Source organism: Labrus mixtus, chromosome 22, assembly GCF_963584025.1.
Source record: "Labrus mixtus chromosome 22, fLabMix1.1, whole genome shotgun sequence".
Taxonomy (NCBI): domain Eukaryota; kingdom Metazoa; phylum Chordata; class Actinopteri; order Labriformes; family Labridae; genus Labrus; species Labrus mixtus.
In genome coordinates, this window is record NC_083633.1 from 4276763 (window position 1) to 4303122 (window position 26360).

A 26360-nucleotide genomic window follows, 5' to 3' on the forward strand; every position below is an offset into this window, starting at 1 on the left:
TCCACGCCCCTGACTGTGGAAGAAGCAGAGAAAAGGGGAGCCGAGAAGACAGAGAGACAGCATGAGGACAGGGGAAGGAGTGGAGGAAATGAAGGTTTGTGCGTCGCTGAGCGTCTGACCAGGAGTATGGGCTGGATCGAGGATGGATCTGGATTCTACCTACATGCCTGAGAGGGAGAGGTTTTCTCTCCTTGCTCTACACCCTGCACTTCAGCTCTCCAAAAACCTGGACCTCGGTCCGGTCGCCTGGAAACGTGGGGGACACAACATCCTCCGTTCTTCACTTCCTCCTTCCCTTCATCTGCTCTCTCACGCTGTCAGCGCAGCCAAGATGTGAGTCAGAGAGCTGCACACAGGTAGATGCATAGTCTCACTCTCTGAGCCACAAGAGGCAAAAAAAAAAAAAAAGGTAAGGGGAGCAGGGATGAAGCGAGGAGCAGAGTTCTCGGTGTACCAGGGGGGCAGCCCGGCTCGACGGCCTCCGCAGCCTCTCCCCGACAACCTCAACCTGCGGATCAAGCAGCGCTCTCTCACCAACCTGACCCTGCTCAGCGACGGGGAGCAGCGGGTGTACTCCTTCGAGCTCGACGACCCGCCACCTCGTCTCTCGCAGCGTCCAAACTCCTCGCCCTACTCGTCGTCACCGCAGAGGGCAGGAGGCAGCCTGCAGGGGAGCCCGAGGAAGGAGGCGGCCGCGAGGGGCGGAGGCGCGCGGGGCACCAGGGCTCGATCCTTATCGCTCTCCCTCACTAAGGTGCTCTCAAAATCAGAGCACTCCCTCATACCGGTGCCTTGGCGATGCAAGGGGGCGAGCGGGAGACCCCAACGGGCGTCGTACGGCGGCCACCCTCGGGCGGACCCGGCCAGGAGGTCCAGGGAGGAGGTCCGAGCGGACGAAGAGGTCAGCAGTGAACATTCAGACGAGGAGCCGGTGGCAGGAATGGGTGTAGGGAAGATGGGAGCGAAGGAGAAGGATGGAGGATACTGGGCAGAGGAGGAGGTCTCAGGGGGAGGTCCTCGTGAGGGAACAGCTCAGCTGGATAAAGAGGTGATCCTCACCATGCTGGGCGACCTGGAGCAGGCGCTGCACACACAGCCCCGCCCACGTAAGTCGACACAGTCACAGTAAAGTTTGGGGAACATGGGCATGAATGTGGAGTTCCACTGCAGCCTATAGACATCCTGGGGATTACCTTCCTGCAGCAGGGAAGGATTAATGTGACAACAACACAAATTGGTAACTGTGTATAAAAGAACTTATGGAAATGGAAAATGACTAACTCATGGTCGGTATTAAAAGTGAGCCGAACCAAGAACTGTCAGTGAAGAAAAAAAAAAACCTACAGGCTTGTTTTAATCCTCACCATTATTCTCACACTTGTAACATTTTAGGATTTTTAAAAAGATCCTTATTTAGACGAGATGTGTTTGACGAGGCTGTAAAAGCGTTCACCCTTCTTTGTGCAACACACACACACAGTCACATTTACAACAGGTGTTATAGATGCACCTAGAAGCTTTGCACTGGTAGCAGTAGTTTGAATTCCTGAACACAGGAAGGTAAGAATAGCCCGGTTCACATGTGCACAAACTCCTTAAAAAGATCCGGAAATTTTTGGGATGAGCTGCATGTGTGAACGCAAAAGGACAAATTTGTAATCACGCTTTACCCAGAGTCTTTCCTGCATGAGGTTAGGGTGAGAACTCACCGAAAGCCAGTGGGAGGGGGTGATGAGGCTTATATCCTGCGACTCGGGGCATGACCAATGTGATCTCCGTGCATGTATTGAAACGGCTTGAAACTGTTTTCTGTCGGCCAGTTTTTTTCTTCTCCGCTTTTTGTTCATACCTTGAATAAATTGAACTATAAAGTACTTCACAATAATATAAATTATTTAAAAACGTCATCATAGTCAGGTTGCTTTGTCCTCCATTTCCACATCAGCCATTTTTCGACATGTCCTCCCAAATGAGACCCACCCAGCCCCTTTCCTTTCCCTACAGGGAAGGTGTGTGTGAGGTGCATGTGTATACAAGCAACTAGAAAATATGTCAGGGTCAGCCTGCCTAAATGTATTTAAACATTTTCAGTGGTGCATGTGTGACAAACTGCTGAAGTCTTCTTTCACGTACACATCATTTTTGTGACTTGCATCTGCAAACTGTCACAGCCTACAAATGAGGCGCTCCGCTGTGTGCAAAGCATTATCAGTGAACATAAACCCACACATACCTCGACAGAAGCTCTGTTTACATCCAGCTTGAACTATGAACACCCAATGTTCAAACCTTTGATGTGCATGTAAAAGGAGATGGGGAGGTTCAGTTGATAAAATAGATCTTTTTGTAAGAAATAGAGACGATCATTGTGACTCTGCAGACAAAGCAAAGTAAGATGCAGAGCGCAGCAGTGAGCAGATTATTTGCTGGTTTTCCTTTAAGCAGGTTGAGGCGTGATGCAGCACAGAGGAGAAATACCTCCAGTGGATGATGGAAAAGCAAACACCTCGTCCAAGGAAAAAAGCTTTTATTACTTACACCTCCCTCTCTGTCTGAGTCACACAGCCAGCGTGATCAATACCTTATTATTACACCTTTCACTGTGTGTGTGTGTGTGTGTGTGTGTGTGTGTGTGTGTGTGTGTGTGTGTGTGTGTGTGTGTGTGTGTGTGTGCGCATACAGGTGCTTTTGCTGTATGCGTATGTGTTTCAGTGATCTTTCTAGATCCTCAGGAAACAATTTACATTTTGTAAAGGTCTCTGTCATCCTCTCAAAGTTGTTCTTCAACGTTTCCGGCTGCTGTCTTGGCTCCTTTTGTGTTTGTAGCCTCGGGGGAGCGGTTGTCTTTGAGATGTATTAACAAGCTTTCAAATGTGCCACAACGCCTGTTAGGAAACACATTTAGAAAGAGGGCCGTAAAACTCGCATGTGGACTCATCTTTCTGCTTGTGTATAAGAGCTGCCAGAGCGAGAGGCTCATGAGCCACAGCCACTGCTTCATTAAGACTCTGATTTGTGTGCGCGTGTGTGAGAGAGAGAGAGAGAGAGAGAGAGAGAGAGAGAGAGAGAGAGGTAATGGTTATTTCAATGTGTTTGTGTTGTTGTGCATGTGTGTGAATTGTGAGTAGATGACATGGATGTTTCCTCAGTTTGAGCGAGGGGGGGGATCAGTACCAACTAAAATGCATCATTGAAAAAGAGAGGAGAGAGACGTGTGTGTGTGTGTGTGTGTGTGTGTGTGTGTGTGTTTAGGGGTGTGTGTACAAACCCCTCAGTCCCAAATGGCAGTCATTTGCATAATGTTGTGTCAACTTTATCTGTAGCTGCATTTGTTCTACACCCTGTAAGTGTGTGTGTGTGTGTGTGTGTGTGTGTGTGTGTGTGTGTGTGTGTGTGTGTGTGTGTGTGTGTGTGTGTGTGTGTGTGTGTGTGTGTGTGTGTGTATGTGTGTGTGTGTGTTCCCTCCCTGCCCTCTCCCAAACCCCGCCCACCCCGTTCCCTCCGACCTGCTCTCTGTTTGGCTGCTTCACAGCCTCACCGGGGCCAAGAGCTGGATAGCAGCTTGAATCCAAATGAATGCTTTGTGGTTTCTCACCTCTCTGTAATGTTGGACACTGAAGTGGAAACACAAACATGAATAAGCAGCCAGTGTTCACACCCAGCTCATCTCAAATGACGGGGACATTTCAGAGCAAGAAGCTGTAGGTACCCCTCTATAGCATCATTACTGCGCATCATTTGATTGTTTGTAATAAGCTGTTGGAGTCAGGTTATGTGGTGTGGAGAGAACAGTCTGTTTGGGGAGGTGGATGCTCTCAGGAGTTTGATACCGATGTAACACCAAAAGCCATTTTTGTTTTTAATCAAAAAAATACTTCTATTAAGAGTAACATATCAAACATAAGTTAAGTAACTTACACACTAAAGATAAACAATGACCTAACGCTAGGTGAATAACATAAAAATGTTTCAAACTCATGTGAGGAACTTTTGGTTTGTGTTGATTTCTGCTCTCCCGGTGGACAAAGTATCACTTCTTACCACGTTTGAGTGACGCTAAGCCTATACCTGGGCGGTGGAGGTGTAAGGGAGGTTACCTACGTAGGTTTGGTCAAATTTTCATTTTAATTTCGTCTAAATATAAATTTTTATATTCTCTTACGTATTTTTGTTTATGTGACAAACAACTTGAATCTGCTCCTCTTACTTCCCATCCACTTCTTCTTCTGCTCCTTCATCAATATTCATCATTAGTACGTTAAAGACGTTGAAATATCATCACCCATGTCCCGAAATGTTTCACTTGATATTCTGTTATCACACATCAGTGTGTGTGTGTGTGTGGAGGCTACTCGAGGATGGCGTGTATAGCAACGCTGATCCTGAAGTACATGTAAGACTGCAGGATCCATAGACTGTGAGGATAACATCTGCAGCAAGCAGTTACTGAAAAATTACTGAGTTTGAGACCATTGAGCAACATACGTGCTTATTTACTGTCGGACATCCAGAACTGTAAATGTCAGAGAGGTTTATTTGGAAGACTTCTAAGAATACTTCATTTTAAAATGCTAACTAGCTATTTGTGAAATGTGTTATTGCCAGAATTAGGACATTCACACTTGCAGAGATCAAGCTCAGGATATATCCCGGAGGAGCTGTATGTGCAGCCACATTTTTCCCCTCGGACTTCACCCCAACTTTCTCCTGCCAGACCCCGATCATTTGTTTTTACATGCTAGTCCGAGTGAGATATCCACATCCACAGGCTATCCTCTGGAGAATTCACCTCGAGCCAATGGGAGGGGGGAGTGAACGTTTATATCTTGTTACTGCTGCAAGGTGCATAGACTGTATACACGCGGCCGCTACGATCTCTATGCACGTAATTAAACGGCTGCATTATGTTTTCTGTTCTCCAGTATGTTGTTCTCCTCTCTTTTGTGGATGTTTTCATTCCATTGAATTACACATAGCATTGATTTAAAGGCAAATAGTCAAATGATAGTGCCATTTAGCGGACTCTGTTGCTTCGTCCGGTTCTTCCGCGTCGTTGTTTTTACGCTTTTTACGAAAGCCTAAAACACTGACCGAGCTGTCGACGAGTTGACGACACGTTGGAAGGGAGAATGTGTGACGAGGCAGCCTCTACGTAAGGATATTAGGTGCTAAGGATTTAGCTGCACACGCCCGCTACTCCAGTTTAATCCGCGCTATGGGTGGCTGAGCTGCTAAATTGCACATAGGTAATGTGTGTTTAGAATGAATATTAGTTAGTCTTGTGAACGCATGTGAGTGTGTCTGTTGAAAACTGGATCTCCTGTGCAGCGGATCGCTTACACACTCACACACACATACAAAAAAAAAAGAAAAGCATAAATGCACACACACGCCTCGGGCTGCTTCTCAATGTTGCATGAAGTGTCCGTACATGATGGAGACTCCAGGGCCAGATCTCCTCATGACAACGTGTAATGGGGATGTAATTGGATCTTTCCAGACGGGGCCCTGCTGGGTTGAGGAGCAGGGAAGACATGAGAAAGGGGAAGAATTGCAGAGAAGGAAAAACCCTACAAAAGCTGCAACCCGAACATGAAATGACTATGGCATGCCATTCTGCGCTTCAAAGAGAGAGTTCTCGTCTCTCATGAACGTCTCACTGCTATTTCAGATGTTCTCCAGCCTGACAGGAATAAATTCAGGAGCTTCAGTGCATCGGATTGAGCATTCTCCCCTCTTTGTAAGGTTTTCAAACCCGATCATACGTGCCTCAAAGATTTCTAATTACTGACCAGAGATAAGACACCTGATATGAGGTTAGAGGTTAAGAACGTTTGGCAGCTCTTTAACCTCACACAACCTGCAGTCTGTTTGCTCTGAAAAGACAAAACATGACCTCAATTATACCAGCGTGCTCTTTTATCCTCAGAGGTCAGGATGCAGTATAATAGAGGTCAAGTCTTGACTTTATTTTGAGGAGATTTTTGAATGCAGACATTGTAGTGTTTGGATTTTTCTTGAAAGCCTTTAAGTCTCCAATATTATCATTAAGACAATGTGTACCACAGTTAATGAAGGATGTGCCAAGGGGCCGTGCAATATGTAAATATGTCACTGCTGTAGGAAGGTGTTGCAGGTGTACCAAAATGTTGCAAACGTATTTGTGCGGCGTTTAGACAATGCTCTCAGGACGGCACAGTTGTTCCTGTGTTTCTGAGACTTGCTGGTTCAAGCATTAAACGTCATCATTCTACAGGAGAGACGTGACCGAGGCAGCTGAAGCTCCAACAATCACAGCGTGGAGGAAAAAAAAAAGAGATTCTTTGTCGAGAAGAAGACTGAAATATGTTCAATGTCAGCGTCACCGGGGCAATTTTCTCCACATTCGTCATGCCCTGTGAGCAAAGTGACTCTAACAATGTGCATTGTTACACAGCAGACACCAAAACAGGAAGATTGCTGTCAGTGTGCACGAGGAGCTACATATGGCATGTGTTGTGTTAGTCTGTTCAAATTACATCATTTTTTTCCCCCACAATGTCTTGTAAAAAGACAGGGACTGTTCGAATGCCTAGACATAATCCGGACTACAATTTTGCACACTGTGGCTGGATTTTTATTTTGAATAAAATGTATGCGCTGTATGCATTTTTACTAGAGAGTTTATCTTTAAGCCGTGGGGTTAACTCGGGAAATTGATTCCTGTAGTTATCCAGGGAAAACTGGCTCAGCTTTTCTTGCCTATTTCCATCACCGACGTGCTTCATTTTCCTGCACATAAACACCTCAACTAACCACTTTTCTGCTCAGGGCACTGAGCTGTGCCACAGGAGTCGCTTTGGGGCTTTTCCAAACCTCCAACCTACTACTGCTCCCATTCGCCCCACTCACTGTATCATCATAAAAACCTGCTGTTGATAGGTCTGCTCAGAGCACACTAACCGGTTACATTCTCTCTCACCTAAAACGCTGCATCATAAGAGATCTGCTGGCTCATTCATCTCCTCCATGAGACACTCTTCTTCTTTAAGCTGGAAATCAATGTGACCCGCATCCATTCTACGTCTCATGCCACTTGTTAATTACCCGTTCTGTGGTACCCGCCTGCGGATATAGGCTAGCTTGATGAGCTAAAAGAGAGGCTTAATTGGTTGCAGACAGGCAGATTCTTTGGTGCGCGCTCGCAGTCATGAAACGTTGCCCACCCTGAGCTTATTAGCAGCACTCTTTCACAAAACGCCTGAATGAGATAAACTGCTTCATGCATAAACAAGGCACAGAGAAGAAGAACAGGAAGCATATGATGCACTTTCAGATTTGTAATCCTGTCGTATGAAGACACTGGACTGAAGTGGCAGAGATTTCCAACGGGGCCTGACGGAGACGCTCAGGAGCTCTGACAGAGTTTTGCTTTCACAGGCAACGACTGTGTCCCCAACTAACTGACGCAGTGAGCGATGTCATGGCACGGCATTTCTTCACGGGCCCGAAGGGGAAAATGTCAGTACTGAGTAAAAATGATGTATCCACTTCCTCAGACTAAGAGAAGTGCATGTGGTGCAAACCTGACAGGCTGAGTCATTGTACAGCTTCCCCAATAGTCAACTTGAGGTTTTGGGATATTGCACCCGTGCAGCCTGTCAGAGTGATCGACCATCATTTTGTTTCCCTACTGAGACGTTTCCTGACAGCCTACAATATTTATGTCAGATATGTCTTCATCATGTCTCATATTTTATGCTGTTGCCTGTGGAGTCCTTTGTAGGTATGGGTGATCACTGTGTGCATGTGAGAGTGAGATGAGGGTCCTAACACATCAGTGAGTCATATATGAAATGTGTGTCTGCAGGAGAGGATCCGGAGACGAGACGCATGAGGACGGTGAAGAACATCGCCGACCTGCGGCAGAACCTGGAAGACACCATGTCCAGTCTGCGGGGGACACAGATCAGCCACAGGTAGGCACACAGGATGGTACAGCCACTCTGGTCTGCTTTCATTTCAAGCTGCTTCATGAAATGTAATTATTGGTTTTCATTTTTGGAGTCCCCTGTGTGGGGAAAGTATGATGTCTCATGCCTTGAATGCGTGTGTTCACTCTGTTACTCAACATGCTACACACACAAAGGCCAGGGACACAGACACAAACAGCATCCTGTGGTCATGCACTAATGGAGAGGTGTCAGAGTGAGGGGGCTTCACTTAGTTGCCCTCCTCAAAGCAGCTCTGCAGAGCCTGCAAGGTGAACTGGCATCACTCCAAGAAACATAAAGAATATCATACTACGGCCTGTACCCGGGCTTGAACCAGCATCCCTCTGATTCCCAACCCAGGTCACTACTAACTAAGATCCTGTCACCACCTGATGTGTAATATTGATTTAATACCTTAGTGACCCATTACAGATTTCGGCTTCAAAAATGTTGAAAATTTTCATGAAAACATTTCGGCTTCAAAAAAGTTAAAGATTTTCCTGAATGGGTACCTGTATCATACATTGTACATGCATAAACTCGTTTTAACTGGCTAACTCTCCGTCACTACAGTACCAAACTGTGCCAAGGATAATGTTAACACACAGACTCTTCTGGTCTTGAGTCTGTGAACCGCTGTATCTGAGACCAACCTAATGACTGCAGTGACCGAACATTAAGAATCCTTATCATGGTTTGCTTTCCAGTAATTGAATGCATCTGTATTGAATAGATTTTTCTTCATAACCAGTTAAAGGACGTTATAGAGGGATTTAGAAAAGACAATATGTTGGTGAAATGGACCACAACTTGATGATACAGAAATGTAGGTACAGTGTTCCCCTCCATGTATCCCTGCTCAACAAGTCATCCTGGATTCAGTCCATCAACCCGGCAGGCGTTATCTTTCTAATGTATCAGAGCGGCTCTTTTACTCATGATTTCATCGGGATATGGAGGCCGTGGTATTTTGTGCTTTCACACCTTTTTGATGCCGTCAGATGAAGCTCACATTAGCTTTCAGCTATGCTCGGATGAACTGGTGCCAATCAGTGTTTGGATTTATTTTGGATTCAGGTGAAGCATGATGCAAACACAGGTGATGTGTGAAACATAAAGAACAGCAGACAGACATATAACTGTGAGCTTTATCTAATGTGCGCTTGTTAATATCTGTGTATTCATCACACTTCACAGCATCAGAGCGAAGCTGAAAATGATGACTGAGGGAACGACCCATATTTCTCTCACATCGTGCAGGTCTATAAAGTATCATAGCTACAGCACATGCAACATTAAGCAGCCCCTGTGATACCCTCCTGAAACACAGTCTACTGTCACTACGTCTTTGTTTGAACAGCCTGCCTGTTGTCGTCTTACTTCTGCTGCAGCTTTTTTATTTATGCAGTCAGGAGTCTACGATGAGCTCAACAAATCAGAATGTTTTTTTTTTTCTCACAATTGTTTAAATTTTAAAAGTTTCACGGTTGAAGTGAAACATTGTGCGCCGCCCTGATTTTCAGCCGCTATTATCTAACGGGAGACAAAAGTGTGATAGAACACCTCAAACAGGATCATTAATAACTCACAGCCCAGAGGGGAAACAAACGCCATCTGCTTCTTTGGTGGTTTACTTAATTATTTAAACTTTTTACTGGCTCAGAATGTGAGTGTTTCTGTTTGTTGGGTCTGGTCAGCTTCAAAGATTCACCCCCCCTCCACCACCCACCACCCTCACCACCGCCGCCACCACCTGGCTCCCTGCAGGCATCAAGCAGCTTCAACCACGAGCTCCTTTAGAAACCAAATCAAATGCAGAGAGATCTGATTCAGCTGCCATGGTTATTTTAAGACACCTACGCCTGATTGAAGGACTTCTCCTACAGTCACATATTTCAGATCTTAATAATGTGAGGAAAGTTAAATTGCTGTTCTTGGCTTTTTGAGTCACTTTAGTAAGTCAGGCACATTAAGCTGTCTTAATTACTTTCAGCCAGTTTACCTTAAATCTGCTGTGCTGTGTCTTGAAACGTGTCAAACAAGCTGTTCAAACTTTCCTGACATACAGTAGTATCCTCTTATCGATCTGATCTGGAAATGTGTTGACAGTCTGATGAACACAGAGCAGAGAGAGAAGTGTTGGCATACTTCTTAAGTGTAACTTGTGACACTATTCTCTTCCTTTCAGAAATCAGTTAGATTTTTCACTACAGTAGCTTTGCAGGGAAATGTGACTCTGCTAAATGCTCAACCATGTTTCCCAAGGCGTCGCTCACTGTTTCTGGCTGTGTTTCATTTGCTTTTTAGAGCTCTTTTGGCTGATGACTCAACATGCTGAAGGAGTGACAGTTTTCAGGAAGCAACTTCGAAAACCCACAGCTTTGCAGGTTACTAATTACTACGCTATGAAACAAGTTGTGTAACATGTAGGGAGGAGAAATCTAGTTTAGGACACAGAAGTTCAGTTTGCATTAAGATAGGAATTTGACAATAAAAATATGATCCAAAAGTATAGAAAGGTTTTACACAATCCAGTTAAATGCCTCCCATTTGCAAAAAGTGCACACTTGTTCATTTGCATATTTATTGCAGTGGAGATTCTTCCTTGGGCTGAGCTTAACCAACACCTGCACGCAGAGGTCGAGTTTTATTGAGAAGCTACAGCAACAGAAGAAAATTGCAAATGATATATTGTACAACATGAATCACTTAGCAAATAAGAATGTAGTGAAACTACCAGAACACAAAATGTAGTGAAACTTATAATTACAAGTACTTTTAAACACACAGTGTACATCTGATAAACACTACTGGGTGTTTTCACCCATGCACAAAACTCCTGACCATGCTCCAACATTTTCAGGGTGAGCTGCGTGTGTGACGCAAACAGAGACATTTTTCACTCTGAGTTTTTCCTGCGGGCCCTCTGGTAAAGACTGTGCATGATGTTGGGTTTAGCCAATGTTTGAACACAGCCGGTGATATTCAGGAAAAATCACAGCGGACAAACAGTGTATGGCGATGACGTTACATACCACGTGACCAGTGAGGGACGGGTGGGATCATCATGCACGTAATGAAGCTGTTTCCTGCTCTTTTCTGTTCACCAGTATGTCCTCCTTTGCCTTTTAGTTGATACTGTGGATTACATCCAATCACAGGTAGTAATGAAGCAAAAACTTTCAGAGCATCACAGTTTGCTTTGCCTGTAAACTTGGATATCCTGTAAACAGTACAACAGCAGGGGTCTTTTTTACATCATGACATCCCTCCTGATCAGGGTCTGCACGGTGTTGCAGTGGTTAGCGCTGTCGCCTCACACAGCGAGGAGGTTCCTGGTTTGAATCCCCGTCGGACAGGAGCCTCTCTGTTTGGAGTTTGCATGTTCTCTCCTGGTACTTTGGCTTGTTAGGTTAATTGGTGACTCAAAACTGTCCATAGGTGTGAATATGAGTGTGGCTGGTTGTGTGTCACTATATGTCAGCCCTGTGATTGGCTGGTGACCAGTCCAGCTCTCGCCCAATTGCAGCTGTGATCGGCTCCAGCCCCACACGACCCTAATGGGAAAAAGCGGTATAGAAAATACGGCATCCCTCCTGAGACCCCTCCCCTCCCTCTCTGACACAGAAAACTTCAGGCTCTGAGGGAGAATAGTGAACAATAAGTTTGGTGGCAGGCGTTTCTTTCTCTGTTCTCTTTATCTTGCTAGAAATGTTCAGTAGTGCATATGTGACAACAACTCTAGTGAGATGACTCTCTGTGGGTTTGTCACTACATGTGACCCCTTTGTATTTGATCAGATTTAAATACCTCAAATTTGGTCAATTGTGTCCTTGTGGTTTCTCTTTGACTTTACAAAAGAAAACGATGTAAATGTAAACTAATGTACGAGCATCGCTGAAAATATGAAAAGATGGAATGTTACATTTTCTTGTAAAAAAATCAGCAGAGCAACTGAAACGTTATCATCTCATCTGAGAGCTGCAGCCTTACTGTACATCCACCTCCTCTCAAAGGCTGCTCTCACACTTACGTAATGTGTGGCGAGTCTGAAGCTGAGACATGACAAACCTCCTCCAAATGTGTCACCGCTCGAAACAAAAGACACACACGTTGAAGAAGACCCACACATGTCACGAACAGAACACTGAAAATATCCACAAAAAAAAACACAAAAGAAAATCCTTTGTTATCACAGTTTAATGTCTCAGCTCCAATTATGCAAGTGCCTTTCCTTGTGCGTCCGTTGTCCTTGGAAAATAACAGCAGCTCTGATTCTGATATCTCTGACTCACTCAGTTTATCACACTGATCCAACAGGGAGATAACGTCCCCAACTATTAATGATGTTCCCTGTATTACCATACCGTCTTCTCCTGCACATTTCCTGGATTTAATTAAAAACCAGGCGTCACCTTTCCTCACCGGCTGGCACACATGTAATGACATTCTGCAGTTGATGGACAACTAGCATCTTTAAGAGAGCGTCCCATCTGTGAGCCATGTGCAGCACGGCCAAATCTAGCAGTGTGGAGACTGCGGCCCAGGCGAAGACAAAATGATAAGCATTGGTTTACTTCAGCTCCCCGGGCAATGGCTCCTCCGCTCGTCTCCCTGCTTCTCTCTCAGTCTATTATTTTGTGTGTTTTGCCCCATTTGCTGAGGAAGATGGTGGCCAGGCTGCCGACAGCCATGACAGATGGCCGGCCGTGTGTGTGTGTGTGTATGTGTGTTTGTTTTCTACTTCTTTTTTTTTTCCCCAGAGGAGTCTCAGCCAGGCACGATCAATACAGCACCATTGTCTTACCACCACATTTAATCCAACTGAACCCACGGGGGGTCTGGGTGTGAGGTGGTCTCATTCACATGCATCACACGCACAAGGACAAGTCAGCATGAAAAGCGTACAAAATGCATCATCATATCTCCACATTAGCATCATAGAGGGTGTGTCTGCGTGTGTGTTTGTGTGTTTGTGTGTTTGTGTGTGTGTGTGTGTGTGTGTGTGTGTGATTTGGAGCAGTGAGCATTGGTCTGAGATGGCAGCAGCCCCAGTGTATTGGTGACAGCACAGTTTTCAACCGTTAGATGAAATGGAAAGTGGGGAGTCCGACATGTTTGTAATCTAAATGTAAGGACCGACTCAGAGCATGCATACCAATTCTGTCCGTGACAAAAAGCCCGTTCACACTGTCCTTATCTCTCTTCTGGATAAGAAATAACTATAATCACCATGGAGGCTTTCAGGCCCCCTTTTAGTAATTAATCACCGTTACACCCGAGCAGGCATGACTGTCATATTCATCGCTCTGTCTTTCTCTTCTCTTGTTCAAACCCTGTCCATGCAGACTGGCCGTTCACACCCAGAGCAGGAGCCGGCTAAATGTCAAATGTTTTATTTAAAATCAGCCATCAGCCATGCCAGTTCACAGACAGAATAAGATTGTCATGAATCTTAGCCGAGTCGGTCGAAAAGCAAATTTGTGAAGGTGTGTCTAGTGTCCGTTCTTTTTCAAATAGAGTAGGAGTTGTGATCAGTGAGTCATCAAATTTAATCATTTAAGATGTATTGCCATCATATTTTTCTCAACATTTTCCCGGCCCTCAACATTTTTCGTTGTAAGATTACTATCTAACCCATTCCCCTTTGTGCTCCCTTCCTTTCACACAGCACCATAGACTGTCTACAGGAAGTTTGAAGTTTTTATTTGAGCATTGTGTCATACATACATTTATAATCCCAGCCTGCATGGATTTACATGACACCATGAATTAAAACATTCCAGGATCAGAGTATTTAGTAGGTCTATTCATTGTCATGGAACAGGAAATAGAAAGCAAAAGCAAGACAAACCCTACATCAACAGAATATCTTGTCTTCTATTCCCAGCTTAAACACATCAAACTTCCATTAAAGAAAGTGAGTGTAGACTCAAGCAGCAACCTCTGGTGTTTAAAAATGACTGAACAAAACTGCAGTTCTTTGAGTGTCCACTTGAGGCTGCCTCCAAAAGCCATGGGATCACCATAAGTGGTGTTGTACATTGTACAGCAGAAATAAACATGTTTAAAGCCTTGAACAAAAAAAAAACATTCACTTGCTAAATGAAGTGCATGCAGAGTTGGTTTGCATGTCAGGAGGTTTAAGTCCCGCCTCAGCTCCACTTCTTATCCTGTTGCTAGATCGACTAAAAATTAGGTTGAGACAGCATTTCCAATATGGCGGCTTCAAAACTTCTGCTTCAGAAACCAATTGGTGACGCTACTGAGACTGCATCCATGTTTTATACATTCTATGATGTGGACTTTAACACATCTCCAAAACCATGCAGACTTTTGTCTTGAAGCTTCAGGTTTGGTATTTTTGACCCCTCCCATTTTCTCCATCAGTATTGAGCCTGGTTGAGATGTTTTCATGGTGGACGACTTCTCTATCACAAAGTCCTCAGCCCCGAGCGTTACTGCCTTTTGAATAGTCTGTTTTTAACTAAATGGGATTAATTTTTAGGAAAAGGAAGTAGGTGCATATTCAAATCGACTCAAGCACAACCAGACTTCTTTTTGACTCCCCCTCTGTTTGTCATTCAAAGTATGCACATTAAAGGCACTTCCTCTTTACCTACATTAGATCTAGAAGCTACTTCCACTTCTTTATTGTATATACTTTGCACAGAACAAAGAACAGATTTGCCATGGTGTACACGTTAATTGGAAGTGTTTCATTTCAGAATGTTATGTTTCCTTTGTGGGACATCTGTTACTGGGATGCTGTTAGCAGTGTGAGCAACGTGTGCGTTTGCCATCGTATCCATTTGTCAGCTTCTGAAGAAAAATATTGAAGACAGATGTTTTAGACATCTGCGTTATAATCACACCCATACATGAAGCCAGCTCAACACATAAACCACCCCAGGAACACACCAGAAAAACTGTAAACGAGTTCAACTACAAGAAAACTCTACATTCATGTGTGTTGCCTTGTTTTTCTCACACAGTCTAAGGCCAAGCTCAACGCTAATTTGCATAACATATTCTATTGTAGTGGTTGTGTAGCTAGCTTATATCAGCTCTCTCCATCATTAGTTTTCTTTCTTTCTTTGGTTGGTTCCATTTGCCTAATAAAATGCATTCTGAACATGTTGAGTAAAACTGGAAGCTAGTCATACCTGAAATTACAGACTCCATTGAAAGAGTGTTTTTGTGGCTGAGCTTCAGTTTGAGATTTTTATTGAACTTGAACATTGCCACTGCAATGCAGCAGCCATCATAACAGCTTAACTTGTGCCCATCATCACTCCTCAGAGATCCAGATGTGCTGGGGCCTCCTCAGACAACCTGTATGTGATTCACAAAATACATTTAACGTCCGTCCACATTTTTTCTCCCCGGACAATGAAAAAACGGTATTGATTGACATTTGACGGGGAAAAGCAACAGCTCCATGTGTGAAGAAATGCTGTGATCTTCAAGGACAAACCTGGCACCACAGACACAAAAGGGAAGTCTTCTCCGCTCTTGTCTCCCCGTCTGTTTGGGCCTGAGGGATCTCTTGTCTAGCCCTGCGGGGATTCAGCTAACCGCCAGATGACATTTTGAACATAATAGCGTCAGCCGGTCGGGTTTGTTGATTTTGTGTTTACATTCGGAAAACAGACAGAGCGGGGCGAGCTAAATTATTCATTGCTTTGAAACTGAGGAGATAGCCATGGGTCCTCTTTGAAGCAGGCATGTTATTTTCTTTTTTTTTAATGTGCATTTAGCTGACACTTCAATTTGCAATGAATGCAACCCGCTACAGTAAGAGAAAATTCCTACACATCCACGATAACAAACGCTGAGCAGTAACGCTGGGTCAAAGCCACGAGACACTTTTCAATCCCTGACAATGTTCCTGTGAGAGACCGAGTGCAGAAGTGACATGATTCAGCTGCAGGAAGGTAATACGAGGCACTCTTTGACAAGATGAGTTTTCAGTCTATGATGGAAGATGGAAAGTGACTTGGCTTTCCTGACTAGAGAGTGTGTGTGTGTGTGTGTGTGTGTGTGTGTGTGTGTGTGTGTGTGTGTGTGTGTGTGTGTGTGTGTTGGTGTGTCAAAGATGGTTGTCTAGGCAGCGGGGCGGGGACCCTTTCACCGGAGTCCAGATTGAAGTCGGGCGCTGTGATGGTGTGGAGCAATTGCCCCAAATTGCTCTCATAGTAGCAGAGAGTTTAACATCTGTCAAGACCAATGGCAGCCTTACACCCACACAAACACACTACAGATACACATGCACACTAACAAGGCAGTGGCACGCCTGATGTGGAAAATACTCGTAGTCTTTGCCTTCAGATGTTGAGAGATGCTGAGTTACCAAGTGTTGAAATTGGATTTCAAGGCTCTAAAACAAAGCTGGAATATGAAAATGCTGTGAAAAACTCTGGGACGACTCTTAAACCAGGGGGTCCTCAAACCCCCCCCGTGTGGCATAAGCCTCCGGCGGGGACGCCTCTTCCTAAATCGCTCTAGTAGCAATGGGATATATCAAAACTGTGATTGATTGGCTAGTTGTGTGTGTTATTTTCTCAAGTTGAAAGATTGAAGAACACGTAAGCCCTCTTCAGACTGCTGTTTCAAGGAGCCGTATTAAGCCCTTTGACATTTTGCCTTCAATATGAATGTGTGAAGGCGTGATGTAGGGAGGTATTAGGGATGCATTACAGGGGCGAGAGGGGATCGTTGGAGCCTGCACAGGAGAACAGTGCTGTATGTTTGTTGCATACCTTCCTTAAAGATAGAGTCAGTATTCCTAACAAATAAAGACTTATACAAAAGTGCTTACCGCCCTATCATCACTTAGGCTCCTCCATATATGTGTGGAGGTGACATGCCTGCAGAGAGACCCCCGTCCTCTGCCCTGATTTTGATGTTTTGTTTTGGTTGACTCAGACATTTCTGATTGGGGAGCTGGTGTGTTTCCCCCAGCCGATGACAGGGCATAGGAGTGAATACAAGTCAGCGATTGGGTGCTATTTAAACAGGTGAATGTGATGGACTCGGACGTAGCCACAAAGTAGAGAAAATATAATCATTGTGAGGCGAAATGCTAAGTGTAGCTTGTTCCAAATAAGTGTGAACCTTGTGTTATCTTTTACCCACAGGCGCAGAGTTGGTCTGCTTTCTGTTGGACAGACAGGTGGTTAGCTTGTGCTAGCGTGTGGTAGCTTGCTTTGTAGGTACAAGCAGTAAACGTGCACACTTCATCCTGCAGTGAGGGTGTGGTTGTGGGGGCAATGAGCCCAGGAGGAGGGGCCCAGTTTGAACAGCAATGCTACTGACTCTACCTTTAATCATGTATTTTACCTTAAATGGGTTTATAACTGGCTAAATACACATTACAGTGTATTGCATACGACTTTAAACAAATGATCAAGGCCATAAATCCGTTACAAGTTAAGAGATAGATCGTGTCATTTACTTTAAAACAAATCCGTCTTAGTTTGCAGTTCCTGTAGTCGCCCTCTGCTGGCCATCAGACAGAATTCAGTTATTAAGACGCTTCACTTTTGAAACCATGGGGCTACTTCAACTACATGGAGTCAGTCTATTATTTGACCTCCATTGTTGTAGTTTAAAACCTTCCAATGTGTCCATTTTGAAGGACAGTGTGAGTAGCTGCTATATGTCGTTACAGAAAATGTATGAAACATTATGAAAACATTTAGTGGCTATTGAACATGACATTTGAGCCCTTTGAAGTGATGCCGTTACATAACAGTCAGTCCTGGTTAGCAGCAGCCAGACAAAGTTCTCATGTATTTATATTTAGCATCGCTCAGCAATAACCGATTCCCTGCTGTCAACACAGATCCTTCTCCTGCTGAGCTCTTGGCCAAAGACAACACAGCTCCCCCTGTTTGGGATTTATTTTGGTTTTTTGGTTCTGCTTCAGACCTGATGGTGTCACGAAGCTCCAAAAAAGCAGCAGGGTTTGTGGGAAATGTAGTCTTTTTAAAAAAAAAAAAAGAAATCATTTAGAAGTCACACTATTTATGAGACTATGAATGATTTATGGTAATCACATGCAATTACGGTTCATTTGATAACGTAATAATGATACATTTTTTAATTCTGTGTGTTCGTAGGTGGCAGGTTTGGTGTGCAGAATTTTTCAGCACCTTTTTCCTGTACTTGCTGCTCACCCGTGTCCTTCGTTTTGCATGCTCATTTATTTATCTCAACACCTACACACACACACACACACACTCGCTCTCCCTCAGTTCATCTGTCTTTCTCCCTTTTCTCTCCCCTCTCTGCCGCGTGGAGATAAAGATAAGCGGATTTAGCGGGCTACATTGTGTACGAGCGGTTAAATGATTTAGATTTCTATAGCGTGCAAAACCGATTTCTGTATTTCCATATTCGGGTGTGATCGCTTGTCAGATAAGAAGTCGTCTCTGCACTTTGACATGGCTCTGTGCGTGTGTGTGTGTGTGTGTGTGTGTGTGTGTGTGTGTGTGTGTGTGTGTGTGTGTGTGTTTTAATTGGTGCTTGTGTGTGGATCTCAGGATGTGTTGATGGAGAGGTGTTGTGAGTATAACTGGCATCGCTGCCCATCTCATGTTGCCACTTGGCATCTCAGGGGTGCAGAGTTGTGACCTTTCTCACCGGGAACACACACACGCAAACACACTCACACACACGCACACGCACACACACACACACACACACACACACACACACACACACACACACACACACACACACACACACACACACACTCACACTCAAGCAAACAAAGCATATATCACACCTCTCTCTCTTGCAATGTGTGAGACACTGCTTTGAGAAGTCATTGCTTTTGTCACCTAATGAAGGCTGACATCCAGATGCAGGCATCCAGATCAGTGTCTCATCCCACAGATCCAGCTGCTGGCCTCTTCTTCAACTGCATCATCGGCTACTTCAATTCCCTTAAGATGACATTTCTTAGCTAATATTGCTGTGGCCGTGCAACATAATGTGATTTAATATAGCGTCAGCATCTGTTCTGACAGCCACATGTAAGAATATAATCCTGCTTACGCTTCTGCTATATGTGTGAGTCTAGTTTCCATGGCAATATATAACACAGCAGCTGGGATGTTTGTGACCAGAATACACATAACTTGTCCTTAAAGACACAAATCCGAGCAGCTGTCTGCTGTGATGTCAGGTGGGGTTCAGTTGTCTGTGACTGTGGCTGCAGTGCACTCTTTCTCCCAGCAGAGAGAGCTCACACTAGGTACCACCGCTGCCTCGCTCCGCTCTGCACGTCCAGATACATCAGGCTGCACGGCTTAGAGTGTGATGGACGGAGAGAGAGGACAAAGAGGAGTAAATGTTCCAATGATTCAGAAGAGTAATATGGAGATATAAAGAGTCTTCATTAAATGTGGAAATACAAAGAGTCTTACATAAATATAAGTAGATAGAAAAAGGAAGAAAAAAATGGAATATAAAGGAGTAAATATGACTATAGAATTTTAGAAAAATGTAAGTAGAGATGTAATGATATAAAGAGAAATAAAACTAAATAAATCAGTAAATAAAAAATAAATCAACTAGGAAAAATAAAGCAAAATATATTGTTGATCTGCAATCAACAGTAAATTCACAGAGACCTGAGAAGCTTTAATGTTGAATCCTATCTGCATCTTTTCATTTCATTTATTTGATTCTCTTTATGCTTTTCCTTTTTGTTTTTGCTATTTCTAAGCTGTCAATCAACTGTCTTTGGGTGGGTCTTCATTACTCAAAAAATTCCAGCATGTCATCCTTGTGTTGGATGGAAGTTATCTGTTGTGAGCCTTCAGTGTCTGCTGCAGGGTTAATGAAAGACGCTCAGGACTCTGAGTCAGACCTGTTGTCTCCCTCCAGCAGGTTTCATACCTCATCTTGGCTGCTTTCATTTGTGAACATTTCACTTATTTTCACACTCACACTCTCCTACACAAGATCCCTCTGTCTCAAGAAGCATTTTCATCCTCTTGTCTTTTTGCTCCTGGTGATGTAACAATGTGGAAAACCAGCTTAAAAAACTACAAGACAGTAATGATTTATCTGTAAAGCTGAGGTTGACAAAGTCTAGTTACATACATTGTAACTTCACATGCAGATCATGTCATACAGAATCTGTCAAACCTGCCTTTATATATAAGAACTGCAAAGGAGATGTCCTCATTTTTAAGGAATAATTTTATTGATTAATGAAACAGATTCATTCATGACACGTCACAGGTGTTTCCACCTGCTTCAAACCCTGCTGATATGAATTCACCTGACTGAGACTTTGTTTCTGAAAACACTTTAAAGTCAGATGGAGGAATATATATCTCTCTTCCCCCCTCTCTCTCTTTCTCTCTCTCGCTTTCCCCCTATCTCTCCCTCTCTCTCTCTCTCTCTCTCTCTCCGCTCTCTCTCTCGCCCCCCCTCTCTCTTTCTCTTCCCCCCTCTTTCTCTCTCTCTCTCTCTCTCCCCTCTCTCTCTCTCTCTCTCTCTCTCTCTCGCTTTCTCTCTCTCTCTCTCTCGCTTTCTCTCTCTCTCTCTCTCTCTCTCTCTCTGTCTTTGTGATGGTCTGACATGTGTTCTCATGGGAGCCTTCACAAGTTAACACATTGGAAGAAACAGCACTTTAGGAAGGTCATACACACACACACACACACACACACACACACACACACACACACAAACCCCAGTGTGTGGCACTCAGCGGATGTAGAAATCTCTCTGCTTAAAATATGTCTGATCTTTTCACCTGAATGGTTTGCCCTTCGCACAGGAGTGCACCTGATATGATGACTTCAGTGTCTTTATTCTGAGTTTGATCCATCAGTGGGACTTTATCCAGGACAGTCTATACTTCACCTTAAACACCGGTTATCAACTGTCGAAGAATAACCTTATAGTCATGTGTTTCTGCTGTATCGTGTCACAAGTTAAAATGTATTAACTTGATTTCACTTTTCTTCCCCTCTGTCTTCACAGTACACTTGAAACAACCTTCGACACTACGGTAACCACTGAGGTCAATGGGCGTGGCCTTCCAGCCCTCACCACACGCTCCTCCCCCATGGCCTGGCGTCTGGGCCAATCACAAACCCCACGTCTCCAGGCAGGTGACGCCCCCTCAATGCCCAGCAGCTATGCTGCACCCAGGGGGAGCACGACAAGCTCTGGTACCACCACCGGGCGCTACAGCGGGCACTCGGACCCCTCCAGGTTTGTGTTCAGCGCCCCCCTGAGGCGAGCCACAGCTGCAGCAGGGGCAAGGGGGGCGGAGCATGGGGAGAAGGGAGCAGGAGGAGGAGGGCTGGAAGGAGGGAAGCAGATGGAGGTGGCAGGGTACATGAGTGATGGGGACATCCTGGGAAAGAACGGACGGATGGATGAGATCACCAGCGGGTAGGATGACGAGTGTTAGCATGTTAGCTTCCTCTGATGCACTGACTAACTCTGAGTTCATGCTTGAAAGGCCTGATCAATAGTTCCTCCTTAAATAAATATTTCATATCTCTAACTGAAAGAGTGACAACATGTAAAATGTTGAATGTTTGTCTTTTGATTAATCCCTGAAAAATGGCATTTTTTTGGAGTTTAATAACAAAAACTTTGTTTAAATGTTAAATGTGCTTGTATAGCACTTTTCTAGTTTTCTGACTAGCCTTTACACCCTAGGTCATACTTACTCATGTACACACTGATGGCAGAGGCTGCTATGTAAAGTGACCACCAGAAGTAACTTAACTCATTCACACACCTTCACACGTTGCCGCCAACTAAGCAGTGGGAGCAACTTGGGGTTAAGTGTCTTGCCCAAGGACACATCGACATGTGACTGCAGGAGCTGGGAATCGAACCCCTGACCTTCGGGTTTATAGTTGACCAACTCTACCAACTGAGCATCATTTTGTGGACAAATATATCTCAAGATTAATTGCGTGCTAATTCAAATGAGCCGCGGACTCTCAAGAGTAATACACTTTAAAATGTAACTAACTGGTTTCTACTCAATTGAAGAGCTACCAATTCTTATATTAAGAACACAAGTGGCCTTGAAAACTTCAAGTTATCTTTGAAATAATTGGTTAAGTTACTAGACTTTGCTAGATCCAGTGCAGCTGTTGAGATTGCTAGAAGACGGGGGCATCGCTTAGAAACGAAAGGGGAAGTATTATGGAAGGTTGGTGATGCAAACTGATAACTCTGTAGACCAAACCATCGTCAGCTCACATGAGCCATCTCTGCAGGCTATGAACACTGGTTTCTTTGTTGGTTGGGTCCTTCAAAGGATGCTTCCCCTGACTTTTTATGTCTAAATTGTTAGAAACGTGTTTAATGTTTATGACATTCTTTGAGTGAGCCAATCTGACGTCAGCTTTAATAAAGATGTGTTCTCTCCATCAGTCATATTAATTAAAATACTACCATGAGGGACATTTTCTTTATGCGCCATCATGAATGACTCACGGCATATGCCTACTGTTTTTGTTAAAAAGGCTTTCATTCATGGTAAGATGTGCATTCATCCAGTCCCCAAGGCCTTTCCCATCTTTCAGTGTGCATTATTACAAATAGCCGCCTGACATGCACCAAGGCTATCATAGGTTTGTCATGCTTTGAAAGGCGAGGCTCAGATAATACATCTGTTTGGAACCTTGAGAGGACTTCTTACACTGACAGATCACCTGAATGAAAAAAGATGACTCAGTTCCTTCAACACAAAGCATCACTACTGTACAAGCGTGCGTGTGGGCTTCTGACCTTGGTTCAGTCGTAGCGATAAATGCCTCGAGCCAGTGGGAGGGGTGTTGAAAACCAATTCATAAACACCCACACAAGAGCTGAGTCCCACTTGGGATCTGTGCACGAGAGGTTATGGGGGGGGGCACTGGCAGGGTCGAAATGGGAGAGGACGTTAAGCGAGGAGTGATGGAGTACAACATCTGTAGGATTAAAGACGTGTCAGGACAGAAAATGTAACAACGCGTTGGGAGGGAAAGGTAATTAGCTGAATTATTAGCTTAATTAGCTCGACGCTAATGATCTCTGTGTTCTATCAGCCATGTCAGATTGCTTTCTGGCATTAGCCTCGAATCCTACCACTTACTCTATGCCACATACACAGATAACAAACACAATTTAAACATGCTCTGCTTTTGTTAGTTCACAAAAAAAAACATTAACAGTCTTAAAGCTCCCTGGTTTGGTTTTAATTAACTGCTTCCAATCAACTCAAAAATGCTGAATAAGTCAAACTTTTTTATGTCAAAGTGAAGCCTGACACCTACCACCTCTCATTAACTCTCCTCTCACAGATACCTTACAGACGGCGGCCTTCATCTGTATGCGCGGAACGCAGGGCGAGCCTCAGACGCGGCTTCTTCTCGAGAAATCTCCCAGAGAGGGAGCAAAGAGGTGCAGGGTGACATCGACAGGTAAGAATCCAGCATGTCAATTTAAATGCTGCTGCTTGCTCTGCTGATCGGTGTGTGATGTGGGTGTGGACTGTGGACCGCTACAAAGGTCCAGCTGAAGTTTTGAGATCCATGCAGGGACACACTGGAAGTATCAGTGCACTGTGTTAAATATCAACATTTGCATAAAGTGTCTGTGGTTTGAATACTAGTTCATTTCTTTGGCATGAAGCCATTAAAACTGAACATGATTGGATGGATGGCACCGATTGGGTTCGACTGCCTAAACTGCTTCAGAGGCCTCGCTCGTTGCCACTCACGTCGAGCTTAATCCAGGTGGATGTATTGCGGCGCTGAATCCAGCAGACTGTGCTCTGCAGCCGGTGATGCATGTGCTCGAGTAAAGTGGTGTTCTGTGTTGAGAGCGGCAGGAAGGCTGGAACAGATCAGCTATGCCAAGCAGAAATGTCCGACACATCCGCTCACAGCCAATTGAACACATTTTATCCATTCACCTTGAAAACTGCTACCTGGCTAACGACTAAGCAAGTCGAAAAGGGGAAGTAGTAATGTAAAGAAAACGGTACATTTGGTATGCAAAAACAATCTCTTTCATATTGCACTCCTGACGTCTTCTAGAAATGTTCAGAAATGTAAAGCCCAGATATTTTCAGGAACGTGTTGTTCACACATGCACCTCACAGCCGGAGATATGTGTGTCTGCCGCACTCTCACAACTTGACACACTCTACTGGGCTCAGGTGAGGTGGGTCAGCTGTGTAACGCATGCAGAGAGGTTAAACGTTTCATATAATTGTGACTGTACATCTGTGTTAAAATCACTACAACATGTATGCAGATGTTTCCTCAAGGCAAACACATCAGTGGAAAACAGTATCATGACAAACCAACAGGAGCAGTAAAGAGTATAAAGCATCGAAACAAAGCTCACTCCACCCATCCTGTAGGCCTGAGTTATACCTGCTGCGTTCACTCATCAGCTCACCCAGACTTCACACGGACATTTACTAGGGGACTGCCAGGAATAATTCCAGATTAAGTCGGGATGAAAAATGTGTCCGTTTGCATTCACACATGCAGCTCGGCTGAAAGATTTTCCCAGTGAGTGTGAAAGCACCAAAAGTAAAAGAATCAATACAATAATTAACATCTGTACATCTTAATCTTTCGTTAAACTACTGTATGTCTATTTTGGTCTCATGGTGGTAGAAGAAAAAAAATAGGAGATAAGAGGACATAGCAGAGTTTTATTTATCTTTCAGTCGAATGTTTAAAGATGAAAAAGGAAAGATGTGAAAGAGGAAATGTGACTTGTGTTCAGAGTTTCACGAGGTGTCAGTCTTCTTAAGAGTAAATGTTTTGCACCTTATGTGCGCACAGAACAGGTAAACAAAAAAAAGTTTTTGTCCTTCAGGGGTGATCGGCAGGGCACCCACACCTCCTCCTCTGCAGAGACACACTCGGCTAAATGAGGTGAAAAGGAGAGGCGTGCGATCGATTCAAAGCTGTCAGGCAAAGATTGTGATGACAGGCCCTCAGAGAGAGGGCTGCTGCGAGAATCGACTGACGAAATGACATTTCCCAGTGTCGCAACTTCAACTTCTGCCAAGACTTCAATGAGGAGTGGGAGGCATGAAAAAGCCGATCAGATACGGCTCTCAAGAATTACTCGGCTTTTGTTGTAAAGCTGTAAATGAGTGCAGCTAAAGAGGCTCTGAGCCAACAGGACAGCACTCACACAGATGATAAGTCACACCAAAAAAAAGAAAAAGAAAAAAGGGACGTCATTGAGGTTAGACGTTAAAAATTGTGAAGTTTAGATGAGTCACATTAAAACTGGCAGTCCTGCTGGTGCTGTTTTGCTTTCCTGCTGAGTCTGTATCTTTTGCTTTTGCTCTCTAATCCAATTGTTCCTCGGCCCAGACGGCCCTGCTGCTACCGTGCTACGTGCTCGCTCTCACATTCACATCCGTCACCACTGCCAGTCAAGCCCGTCAGCCAGCAGGGGGCGAGTCCGATCATATCTGAGATCGACAGAGCGTCAAAACATGCTAGACCTGTCCAGAGGTTTCAGACTTGCCGATTAACCTGCCCCCTCTGTCAGTCTGAACGGGGTCTGCTTGTCAGGCTGTCAGACTCTTTGAGGCAAAGGGGATGAATGGGATAAGAATAACTATGAACCCTGCAAACCGTCTCTTCCTAACTTCCCCCCCCTGCATGTTTTTTTTTTATCTCTGCAATATGAATATTCTGCCTTAAGTTTATCTCACCTTGCTTTGACATAAATCCCCAAAATTGCAGCTTTTTCTCTGCTAAAGTCTGTGTTAGCGCTCCGGGCCTCTGGGAGCGATGAGGAAATATCGATGTCTGCTTCCTCTTAAGATGCCTGCAGGCAAGAAGCTCCCAATAGGAAAAGAATCTGAACTCTGGAACCCTGTTTTTTCCTTCCTTCCTCTCTGTGCTTTTCCTTTTACCAAACTGTAATAATGTACACACACACACACACACACACAGATGCTCAAAAAAGTACACATGCCTTCATTGCTTCCCCTGCCTCCCTCTGACATGTGATTGTCAGAAGCTGTGCTGTCACTTCCCACTGACAGACGACAAAGCTCTGGGGAAGGAATTCATTTTTGGAAGCGATTGCTCACCGGGGCTTCACACCTCTAGGCCGGCTTTAGCTCCCTCCTTAGGACAGGATCTGCCTTCCATGATTGGTTCCTTCTTTATCCCAGAGCATTCGTCTCCCTCTCCACATAACCCCCCCGGCTTTAAGTGAAACGAGTAAGGGATAAGACCCAAGTTCAAACAATCTGTCCGCTGACTTTGTGGAACTTTCTATCCCATGAAACACACACCTGCCGTAGTTCCCGCAGTGACAGATACAGGCAGCTGATGGTGTCGTTACACCTGCTCCGATTAAAACCAT

At 44.4% G+C, this 26360-nt stretch overlaps 1 protein-coding gene across 7 annotated transcripts in view; it reads left to right on the top strand.

Annotated features, from left to right (window-relative positions):
• The window catches only part of nav3 (neuron navigator 3), a 272816-nt gene that overhangs the window by 135156 nt on the left and 111300 nt on the right, over positions 1-26360 (top strand). For 5 of the 7 annotated variants that reach the window (XM_061029865.1, XM_061029866.1, XM_061029867.1 and 2 more), the window contains 3 exons: positions 7850-7958; positions 20979-21395; positions 23309-23428. In XM_061029865.1, coding sequence (XP_060885848.1) covers positions 7850-7958; positions 20979-21395; positions 23309-23428 — 646 coding nt within the window. The remainder of the gene's footprint in view (positions 1-7849; positions 7959-20978; positions 21396-23308; positions 23429-26360) is intronic. The other 2 variants (XM_061029869.1, XM_061029870.1) reach the window with 1 other exon arrangement.